Here is a 12,103-nt window from a genome sequence, read left to right as displayed (position 1 = left end):
TCGTTGGGACAAATGTCAGGCCAAATCAGGAAAATTAATGTCTGTGGCTAATCATACAATTGTCGATTGGGGACCCCATGGTATGTGGTTATCTAACTGCTCAGATGATATTGACAGCACTGTGTGTGATTGTGCTACTCAAGTACCATAGGTTACTAACACTGCAATGGAACATCACCATGACAAAGGACTTCTTGGGTGGCTTGACGGTGGAATGCCTCCCCCTCGTCCTCCAATCGTCCTTGATAAACAGATTGGGCCTGAACAATGGGACATCTGGAAACTTGCTGTGAGCTCCGAAGAACTTGGGACTTGGACTGGACATTTCACAGGGACCAACTGTAGTCATAGAAACTATTTCTTTCATTATAATCAATCATATGTCATACAAGCTTGTGTTCCCCTTCCTTGTATTCTAGCTATAGGAAGTTTACAATTCAGTAAGACTTTACATTCTGTAACTTGTATAAATTGCAAATTATATACTTATCTCTTCTGTTTCCTTAAGAAATGAATCCCTTTTTATTTCAAAAGAACAACATGTATACTATCTATGGTGAAACAGATCACCAGCCCAGGTGGGATGCATGAGACAAGTGCTCTGGCCTGGTGCACTGGGAAGACCCAGAGGAATCGGGTGGAGAGGGAGGTGGGAGGGGGGATCGGGATTGGGAATACATGTAAATCCATGGCTGATTCAAAGAATAAAAAAAAAAAAAAAAGAAATGAATCCCTTTTGAGTCTTCGATCTTGACGTAGTCTATGATTACCAATCAATCTCCAGTGGCCCTGGGAAGAAGGTCCCATGGCTGGACTTGCTTCCTGGTTACTTACTAAACTGCTCCGGCGATCTAAACGATTCATCGGATGGCTGATTCTTGGCATTCTGGGATTAACAGCTATTTGCACCACTGCTGCCGTCACTGGCGTTGCTTTACAAACCTCAGTTCAAACACATAACTTTATCCAAACTTGGACTAAAGATGCTCATACTATGTGGGCCACTCAGGCTCAGAGAGATGAGAATATTCAAGATGAAATACAGGAACTAAAAACAGCCATCAAATGGGTTGGAGATCAATTATTAGATGTACAAAAACAGGTGATGCTAAAATGTGATTGGAATTCTACTCAATTTTGTGTTACTCCTGTTCAAGTCAATAATAGTACCTACAACTGGGAACAAATCAAATTTCATTTACAAAACATACATGATAATTCTTCTCTAAATGTACAAGTATTACAAAAAGAAATGTTTGAAACCTTTTCTAAAAATCTACCCTCTTCCACTAATTTGCAAACTTTAGGTGAACAACTAGCTGATCAATTATCTGGGCTAGAGGCACGCGGATAGTTTTAAAGCATTACTCACAGCATCAGGTCTGGAACTGTAATTTGGGTGATTGTCTTGATGATTGTATTTGTTGTTTACCATTGCCTTCATGCAAAAATTGTTAAAAGAAACTCAAATGGTCAGAACCCTTTTTAACAAATATTGTAAATAAATAAGGGGGAATTGTCAGTGAATGTTGAACAGGAGGATTCCTACGTGCTGTTTCTCCTAAATCCTGTTCCTTATCAGTTTCTGTTCTCAGAAACCAGTGGAACGGCATGCCGCTCCCAGGTCTGAAGTCATAGCATGAGACAGGTTTGAATCTCCTTCAGTAAACATTCTCCTTACGACAAAACTGCTCAGTCTCGATCCTCTTTCTTGAGATATGGATTGTCTCCTGACCTTGTGACCATTATTAATCCCTTGTTCCCTTGTTAAGGGTTGCTGTACCTTTGGCTTTCTGATCTTTATCATCATCGAAAGAAATTTCTTGTACAACAGCCTATATATACTCACAGAAAGATCATTAAAGCACCTTTGCTCCATCAGAGCTTGGGTCCCCGTGTCTTTCTTTCTCTCTCTCACTTTCACTTTCTTATTGTTGACTCCGGACTGCCAGATTCCGGTCCATTAAAGGACCCCAACAGATTGCAACGCAATATATTCTTTAATCCTACAGCTATTGTTAATACAGCTTTATTTGTTTTAAATTTTTTAAACTTACTGCAAGGGGATATTTTGATAAAAGCAGAAAAAGATTTTGAGGCATTGAAGGATACCTCCCTTCCTCTGCCCATCTGGTATCAAGGCAGGTTGACTCAACAATGGCAATCTGGAAAATTAATATTACAAGGAAAGGGGTATGCTTGTATTTCTCCAGATGGACCCAAAGAAATCAGCTGGCTCCCTCTTCGGAAGATCCGCCCCAGGGAAGCCACCGGCATTCAAGATAGAGAAGAAACAGCAAAATCACCAGGAGAAGGAGTTTCCAGTAGAAGCCATGGCAACTTTATAAATTTCCAACAAATGCTGCACTCGAGGTAATAGAACTTATGACCTCCCCACTTGGGGACAGATAAAAACCCTTATTAATCAAGCTGAAAATCTGGTTTCTCAACAGGGAATGCCTCGGAATCCAGAAAATATTTTTGTCGCTATGCTTGCTTTTGCTTCCCCCGCTCAGGCTGACTTGATTAATCACACTTATTGGGCTTATATACCTAATCCCCCTTTATTGCAGGTTGTAGAACAGACAGATATAGGACGGGTTGTATCCACTAAAGACTCAGTACATACGTCTCCTCCTTGGAGTTTGGAGGGGCGCTCTCAGACTGAGGAAGAAGGAAGATTAATGAAAATTTCTCTAGGCTATCAAGTCCTTCCTTCATGAATGGGCCCAGCAGAATTATGTATTAATGTTAGTCGACAAACGAGGGCTTTCATCCTGCCTCGAAAAAAGAACTTCCGCACATTGTTTAGACTGTTTACTGCCCTATCCTCTTATGAGAACCATGTCAATACTACCAAAACTCTAGGAAAAGGACAAAAGTTGGAAGGGATTTACTTATAAGGATTTTAAATATCCTCCTGTTTATTGAGATACATGTCAAGCTAAAGCATGGAAATTAATGTTTGTGGCCAGTTACACCATTGTTGATCGGGGACCCTATGGTATGTGGTTATCTAATTGCTCAGATGATATTAACAGTACTATGTGTGATTATGTTACTCAAGTAACATGGAAGATTACCAACAGTTCAATGGAACACTTCCACGACAAAGGACTCCTTGGCTGGCTTTACAGCGGAATGGCACCTCCTCGCCCACAAAACAGCCTCACACAACGAATTGGGCCTGAACAATGGGACATCTGGAAACTTGCTACAAACACTGGAAAACTTGGAACTTGGACTGGATATTTCACAGGGACCAGTCATAGTCATAGTAACTATTCCTTCCATTATAATCATTCATATTTTATACAAGCTTGTGTTCCCCTTCCTTTTGTTATAGCCATATGAAACTTAAAATTTAATAAGACTTTATGTTCTGAGGCTTATATAGACTGCAAATTAAAAATCCCTTTTGATTCTTTGATCTCGATGTAGTCTGTGGTTGCCAGTAGATCGCCAATAGCCCTGGAAAGAGGGTCCGATGGCAAGACCTGCCTCCCAGTTACTCACTAAATTACTGCAACAAGATGGTTGATTCTTGGCATTTTGGGGTTGATAGCCATTGGCATCACTGCTGCTGTCACAGACATTGCTTTACAAACGTCAAATCAAACACAAAACTTTATTCAAAATTGGACTAAAGATGCTCATACTATATGAGTCACTCAGGTTCAGATAGACGAAAAAGTTCAAGATAAAATTCAGGAATTAAAAACAGCCATCCAATGGGCTGGAGATCAATTAATAGATTCACAAAAACAAGTATTATTAAATTGATTGGAATTCGACTCAATTTTGTATCACTCCTCTTCGGTTCAACCATAGTGCTTACAATTCGGAACAAATCAAATTTCATTTGTAAGATATACATGACAATACTTCCTTACATGTACAATTGCTGCAAAAGGAAATCCTTGAAACCTTCTCTCAGAGTCTACCCTCTTCCAACAATTTGGAAACCTTAGCTGAACAGCTCGCTGCTCAATTATCTGGGCTAGACCCTCGAAGATGGTTTCAAGGCATTACGCATAGTATTGCATCTGGAACTATTAACACTGATAATTATCCTGGTGATTACACTTGTAATAAACCAATGCCTTTAACTAAAATTGTTCAAACTAAACAAACTCAATTGGTCAGGGCCTTTTCCACAAAAAGTATCAACAGTCACCCCCAATCATGAAATAATAAAAAAGGGTGAACTGTCAGGGGACATTCAAGTTTAACGGATCCAATATGTTAGTTTCTTCTTCTGTGTGCCGTTTCTCAAGGACTCTCTATTCCTTATCAGTTCCTGGAAAACAGGAAAGAGCAGAGCTGCACACAGTTCTCAGGACTCAGATCATGAGAAAGGGCACCTGCTTGGATTCCTTTCAGTGACTTCCTTCAGTGACCTTTTACTTAAAGGTAATCTATTCAGTTATGCTCCTCTTACTCAGGATGTGGAACGCTTTCTGGGCCTTTGAAGATTATTATTTGCTTGGCTTTGTTTCTGCTCAATTTTTTTACTGCCTTAAAGCTGCCTTGTATGAAGATACATAACCATGCGTTTCTGCAAATAAAGCACCCTTGTCTCACTCGAGACTTGGGTCCCCTGCGTCCCTCTTCTCATTGACTCCAGTCCCCAGGTCCCAGTCTACAAAGACCGGGACAGCTCTGTCTTCAATTTTCATAAATAAGAGTAACTCTTCTTTAATCATACATACAACAGTTATTTCTATCCAATGGAGAACATGACCCTTTTCCTATGCATTGTTCCTAGCACACCATTGGTCCCTGGTAACTGTCCCTCTCCTCCTACGAAAAGCCCAGTCCTTTTAACATCTTGACTACTCTTCTCAAGGTCAGTTCGTAGAATATTACGTTTTATAACAGGCTGGACTATGTATGGAAAGGCTTCCAGATCCTACTGACCATGATGAGTCATGTCTTAGGTTTACATTATTTTCTGCCCTCCCTGTTCCTAATTCACACACACTACTGAATTTCATAATTCAGGCTGTGTCTTTTTCCAGAAAACACGGATCTGAATGAATCGTACCTAATGAAGTTGGCCCCTTCATCTCACTGATTCCTTCCCAGAGACCATCATGAAACACATGTAGCAAATGCGTTTGATCAATGTATTACCAAAGCCAAGCTCTTAGAGCTCACCATGCAACAGGCCAAAAAACTGAGAGATTACTTGTTGGGCAGGGAATATTGACTTTATTCAGAAAGCCAGGAGACCAAAAAGATGCTGGATTACTGTCCCAAAGAATCATCTTTGTGGAGTTAAAATTTGGGTTTCTTTTACACAAAAAGATCTCTATAGCTTCTCTTCAAATATGGACTTATTACAGTTGCTGACTACCTGAACTAAAGTCATCAGAGAATAGATAAAGTGAAAAAGGTAAAGATTTGCCACAACCACTGAGTCTGGGAAGTATGGCTCCATTATGTTCCTATCTTGTGACTTTTGGATAAGATCCTTGTCACACACATTACATTGCTGTGTGTTTTCTACAGGATAAATACTCTGATACTACTGGCAAGATGTGAGCTGTGAGGACAGGGGTTTTTTTTTTTCTCCACATTTGTGAAACTGGTGAGGAATCTTTCTAGAATGAATTCATGTTCTAAAGACCTGACTAATAAATACATATATATCTGGCTTCTATCCAGTATGAATTTTCTCATGAAGCCTAAGAGGTTGCCACACTCATCACATTTGTATGGTTCTTCAGTAGTATGAATTCTCTGACCAACAGTAGGGTGTGAAGTTTGAACTTTGAATTTTGAAGACTTCTACCATATACCACATTCACATAAGTTTCTCTCATGTATGGATTTTCTGATGTTTAGAGAGTGCTGAGACCTGAGTAAAGGATTTTCCACACTCGAAACATTTGAAAGGTTTCTCTATATGTATTCTCCGATGACTTGTAAGGTGTGAATTTCGACTGAAGAACTTGCCACACTCATCACATCTGTAAGGTCTCTCTCCAGTATGAATTCTCCAATGAAGGCGAAGATGTGGTTTTTGACCGAAGACTTTTCCACACTCATCACATTTGTAAGGTTTCTCACCAGTATGAACTGTCTGATGACTTAAAAGGGTTGACTTTACACGAAAGGCTTTGCCACACTCATCACATTTGTAAGGTTTCTCTCCAGTATGAAATCTCTTATGACTGATAATTTGTGAAGGCTGACTAAAGTGCTTGCCACACTCATCACATTTGTAAGGTTTCTCTCCTGTATGAACCCTCTGATGACCAGCAAGGTATTCATTTCGGCTGAAGACTTTGTCACATATATCACATTTAAATGATTTCTTTCCTGTATGAATTTTCTCATGTCTCCTGAGGTGTGAGCTGGAAGTAAAGGTCTTGCCACACTCATCACATCTGTAAGGTTTCTCACCAGTATGAACTGTCTGATGACTTAAAAGGACTGACTTTACACGAAAAGCCTTGCTACACTCATCACATTTGTAAGGTTTCACACCAGTATGAACTGTCTGATGACTTAAAAGGACTGACTTTACACGAAAAGCCTTGCCACACTCATCACATTTGTAAGGTTTCTCACCAGTATGAACTGTCTGATGAGTTAAAAGGACTGACTTTACACGAAAGGCCTTGCCACACTCATCACATTTGTAAGGTTTCTCGGCAGTATGAAATCTCTTATGACTTATCAACTGTGAAGGTAGACTAAAGTGCTTGCCACACTCATCACATTTGTAAGGTTTCTCTCCAGTATGATCCCTCTGATGACCAGCAAGGTGTGCATTTTCACTGAAGACTTTGTCAGACGTACCACCTTTAAATAATTTCTTTCTTGTATGAATTTTCTGATGTTTCTTGAGGTTTGAGCTATCAGTAAAGGCCTTCCCACACTCATCACATTTGTAAGGTTTCTCACCAGTATGAAGTGTCTGATGCCTTAAAAGGATTGACTTTACACGAAAGGCCTTACCACACTCATCACAATTGTAAGGTTTCTCTCCAGTATGAACGGTCTGATGCCTTAAAAGGACTGACTTTACACGAAAGGTCTTTCCACACTCATCACATTTGTAAGGTCTCTCTCCAGTATGAAATCTCTTATGCCTTCTGAACTGTGAAGAGTGACTATAGTGCTTGCCACACACATTACATTTGTAAGGTTTCTCTCCAGTATGAACCCTCTGATGAACAGCAAGGTATGCATTTTGGCTGAAGACTTTGTCACATATATCACATTTAAATAATTTCTCTCCTGTATGAATTTTCTGATGTCTCCTGAGCTTTGAGCTGTCAGCAAAGGTTTTGCCGCACTCATTACATTGGCAACTTCTCTTTCTTGCAGGGATAGTCCGATGACTTACAAGGAATGAATTCTGACCAAAGATTTTATCACATACATCACACTTATGTAAGTTTGCTCCTGAGTGGATTATCTGATGTCTAGCAAGGGTGGAGCTATCATTAAAGGTTTTGCCACACTCATTACATTTGTAACATTTCACTTCAGAATGAATTTTCAAATGACGTGCAAGCTGTGAACTTTGATCAAACAATCTGTCACATACTTCACATTTATGTGATTTCTCTCTTATATGGATGGCCTGATGTTTAATGAGGCATGAGCCCTTAAGACAGGCTTTCCCACACTCATCACATTTGTAAGGTTTTTCCCTGTGTGCTTTGAGGTCTTGTGTTATTACTGAAGGATTCATAAAATCATCCCCATATATATTAGAAACACTGGTTTGGACACAAGGAGGACTTCTTTGAAGTGGTGAAAATGACAAACTGTTGTTGACAGACCTCTCAAGTTCGTTATATTCAGAAGTTATCCCACCAATTTGAAGTATCTGCAGTTTATCCTGAAAGTTAAACCCAAGCCTGTTTCCAAAGAGCGTGATTCCTGCATCCTTTCTATCATGTGAATCTCTTCCATCAGGCACATTTCCATCAAGGCTTACAGGTGTTCCTTTGTAATTTCTTTTGTCATCTCTCCCCTGACACTCAAAGTCACACATATTTTCCTGAGTTTCCCAAAGATGAAAATGTTTGATTTCATAGCTTCCAGGTCTTCCCAGCATCAATGTTTGGAGTGGCTCTCGTTTATCACTGTTCACTTTGGGTTGTAAATGCTTGATCACATGTGTAGGAGAGATATCTACAAGATAAAAAGAACCATAGGTATCCTGCTGACAATGATTCAAAACCAAATGTTTCATGTTCAACATCTATTACACCAAAAGTAATACTTACACCAAGTTATGAAACACAACAATGATGACCTTAAGTCTTTAGAAACACTAAAGGAATAGAATTCTTAACTTAAGAAAGCATGATAACATAAATTCACCATTAAGGTAACCTAGTTTTAAAAACCATATGCCAAACGCACTCACACTGGACAATCTTATGCCCACTCTCAAAAACAGAGTATTTTCCTATGAGGACCTCTAGGAACGTATCAATCGACAGTTGTCTCAAATTGAAAAGAAAAATATTACACTATCATTGTATTCTGCATACTTACTGTACATAAATAAATACTAAACAATATATTATATATTGTAACAGTAAATAATCCAAAACCAAGCTTACCAAATTAATAATTAACTATTCATAATTGGTTGTTTACAATTGAAAAGAGATGAGAAAATGAAGAACATGACTAAAACAATTGTTTGGGAACAACATAGTTTTCTAAATCTGCTATAGAACTACGTACCCAAAAAGAAAGGCATTTTACAATGTTAACAAGTAGTCTGTGTCAGCTGTAGTGCAGAATACACACTAAAGGACCATCATCTGTAAATGACACATAAACTGAGATGTAAAATATTCACCAGTTTTCTAACAGCCAAGAACCAAAGCAATCCCTGCCTATGTTGTTGTTGTTCAGTTGCTCAGCTGTGTTTGAGTCTTTGCAACCCCGGGGACTGTACCCACTGGACTCCTCTGTCCATGGGATTTCCCAGGCAAAAATAATGGTGTGGGTTGCCATTTCCTTCTCCATGGGATCTTCCTGACTCAGGGATCAAACCTGCATCTTCTGCATTAGCAGGTGAATTCTTGACCACTGAGCCACCAAGGAAGGCTAATCTCTAGCCGTGCACTGTTCTTAATTACCTGGTTTTTGGCACCAAAATGTAATAAATAAAAAGCGAGTGCTTTGTGTACTTATTGACTAGGGCCAAACACAATATTGCTGAAAAATGTTGCAAGTGAAAAGCATACAAGATATAATGTAGTTGAGGTTTGACAGAAAACAAAAATCTGTAAAGTAATTATTCTTCCAATTAAAAAATAAAATTTTAAAAAGATATAATGTAGATAAAGTCATATCATAAAGAACATGACAGAATACAGATATTACCTTTTGTAAACAAAAGTAAATTTTGAGTATTTACTACAAAACATGCACTACTGTAAGCCAAAGGACAGCACTCATTTGCTTTAAAAGGCTTCAGGTAAATTAACATGTTTTTCTCTAATCAGAGCAGGAAACACACCTAATTGGCCCACAAAGTGGTAAGAGAACCAGGAGATGAATCTGAACATACAGACTGGGAATACTTATTTGTAAACATGACTACCCACCGAAGGAGTAGATTAGAAAATATTAAAAAAACAACAACAACAAGGAACTTAGAAAGAAAATACCAAGGAAGATACAAGACAGAAGTAGTCTGTTTAACTATTATTCACCATCCCATCTCATGGTTTGTGAGTCATCATGGATGCACAGAGTGATTGAGGTCATGTCCTGAGAAACTTGTTCAATAAATGACCAAAGATTATCTTTACAGTGAGAGCATGTAGAAGGTGGAGGGATGCGGTAGGTAAGAATAATGTTTCCATCCGTATCAAGGTACTATGTAAGGAATGGTCAGGACTAACAGAGGGCCTGCGTGGAGCATAGGGTACACAGGCTGATGTCAGATATCAGCTTGGGACTGCATGTCTTTGTGAAAATAACTGAGAGCGCAAACTAATAGAGTGACCTGAAAAGAACAGAACTGCTTCAGCAAGTTTATGGGCATTGTACTATGGGTACGGGACAGAAACAAGAGAGATTTTAAGAGTGACTGTGATATATGGAGAAAGCAGGATAATACTATTTACAATGTAAGGTATCCAACTGTGAAATTTGTGAGTTACAATGGAATGCTTATATTCAAGAAAAACATACACAATATTCCAGGACATTGTGTAAGAATCTTATTAGCAGAAATCAGAAGGAACATCCAGGAAAAGGCTATCTAAACCTGGGTTCCTCTGCCAAGGATGACTAAACTCTCTATTGGATATTTACTTCGTTTCGTCTTCCACACATGTTCATCTCAAGATTGAGGAGTATCAAAGAAAAGGAGGGATTGAAACTGACTCTGGAGGACCTTCCCAGTTACAAAAGCCTTTCTGAGCCTTTTGCGTTTGTAGAAAAAGACTTTATTCTCCTAGACTTTCCCTGAGTTCAAAAGAGTAGATTCAAACAGTTTCTAATACATTAAAGGATCATAAACCATGATCAAGTTGGATTTACAGCAGGGATGCAAGATTTCTCGATATCCACAAGTTATTCAGAATGATACACCACATTAACAGTTGAAGACTAAAAACCATATGATCATCAATAGATGCAGAAAAGATTGTGACAAAATTCAAGTGCCATTTATGATAAGAACCCTTCAGAAAGTCAGCACAGATGGACCCTACCTCAACATAATTAAGACTGTATATGTCAAACACACAGCTAACATCATACTCAACAGGGAAAAACTGAAAGCACTCCCCTTAACAACATGAATAAGACAAGAATGTTCACTATTTCCACTTGTATTAAACATATTTTTGGAAGTCCTAGCCACAACAATCAGAAAAGAAAAAGAAATAAAAGGAATTCAAGTTTAGAAAAATAAAAAAGAAGTAAAACTGTCACTCTGATGCTACACACAGAAAATCCCGAAGATGCCAGAAGACTACTAGACCTCATCAATGAACACAGTAAACTTCTTGGACACTAAATATATAGAAAACTGCTGCAATTCTATACACTGATAATGATAAATCAGAAAGTGAAATTAGTCAAACAATCCCATTCACCATCTCATAGAAAACAATAAAATGCTAAGCAATAAACCGATCTAAAAAGTCAAAAGAACTGTACTCATAAAACTGTTAAGAAGCTGATGACTGATACCAAAGATGACACAAACAGATGGAAATGTATACCATGTTCTTGGACTGAAAGAAGTAACACTGTCAAAATGACCATACTATCCAAGGCAATCTACATATTCAATGCAACCCTTATCAAATTAACAATGACATATTACATAAAACAAAGAAAAATTTAATTTGCACCAAAATACAAAACACTCTGGTATCTAAAACGATCTTGAGAAGGAAGAACAGAGCTGGAGGAATGATGTTCCCTGACTCAGACTAAACCACAAACTTACAGTCATCACAGTAATATGATAACGGCACAAAACAGGACACAGATCACTGGAACAGGATAAAAAACCCAGAAATAAACCAATTTACTTATAGTCAATTATTCTGTAACAAAGGAGGAAAGAATATTGAATGAAGAAGTCTCTTTAATAAGTGATGCTGGGATAAATGGATAGTTACATGAAAAAGAATGAAATTACAACATTCTCTAACACCACATACAAAAATAAACTCAAAATGTATTAAACATCTAAATGCAAGACCAGATACTATTAAATTCATAGTGGAAAACAAATGCAAAACATTGACATAAATGTCAGCAGTTTTTTTGGATCTATCTCTTAGAGTCATGGTAAGAAAAGCAAAATCAAACAAATGAGATCTAATGAAATTTAAAACCTTTTTGCAAAGCAAAGGAAACCAAAAAGAGAACAAAAATACAACTTTTGGACTAGGAGACTATATATGTAAATGATGCTATCTATACGGGATTTATTTCCAAATATACAAACAGTTCATACAGCTTAATATCAAAACAAACAAACAAACAAATAACCCAATCAAAAACTGGGCAGAAGATCAAAACAGATAGTTCTCCAAAGGAGACAAACAGATGGCCAACAGTCACCTGAAACGATGTTCTACGCCTCTAC

At 38.1% G+C, this 12,103-nt stretch overlaps 2 protein-coding genes across 6 annotated transcripts in view; both read right to left on the bottom strand.

Annotated features, from left to right (window-relative positions):
• LOC122689487 (zinc finger protein 665-like) overlaps positions 1 to 12,103 on the bottom strand; it is a 76,925-nt gene that overhangs the window by 47,845 nt on the left and 16,977 nt on the right. The gene's annotated exons all lie outside the window — the stretch shown is intronic.
• The window catches only part of LOC122689567 (zinc finger protein 665-like), a 119,986-nt gene continuing 113,074 nt past the window's right edge, over positions 5,192 to 12,103 (bottom strand). For 4 of the 5 annotated variants that reach the window (XM_043896142.1, XM_043896151.1, XM_043896132.1 and 1 more), the window contains one exon: positions 5,192 to 8,157. In XM_043896142.1, coding sequence (XP_043752077.1) covers positions 5,825 to 8,157 — 2,333 coding nt within the window. In that variant the 3' untranslated portion in view covers positions 5,192 to 5,824. The remainder of the gene's footprint in view (positions 8,158 to 12,103) is intronic. The other variant, XM_043896160.1, reaches the window with a different exon arrangement.

This window comes from Cervus elaphus, chromosome 4, assembly GCF_910594005.1.
Source record: "Cervus elaphus chromosome 4, mCerEla1.1, whole genome shotgun sequence".
In the NCBI taxonomy this organism is placed as follows: domain Eukaryota; kingdom Metazoa; phylum Chordata; class Mammalia; order Artiodactyla; family Cervidae; genus Cervus; species Cervus elaphus.
This window is presented reverse-complemented; position numbering and strand designations above follow the sequence as displayed.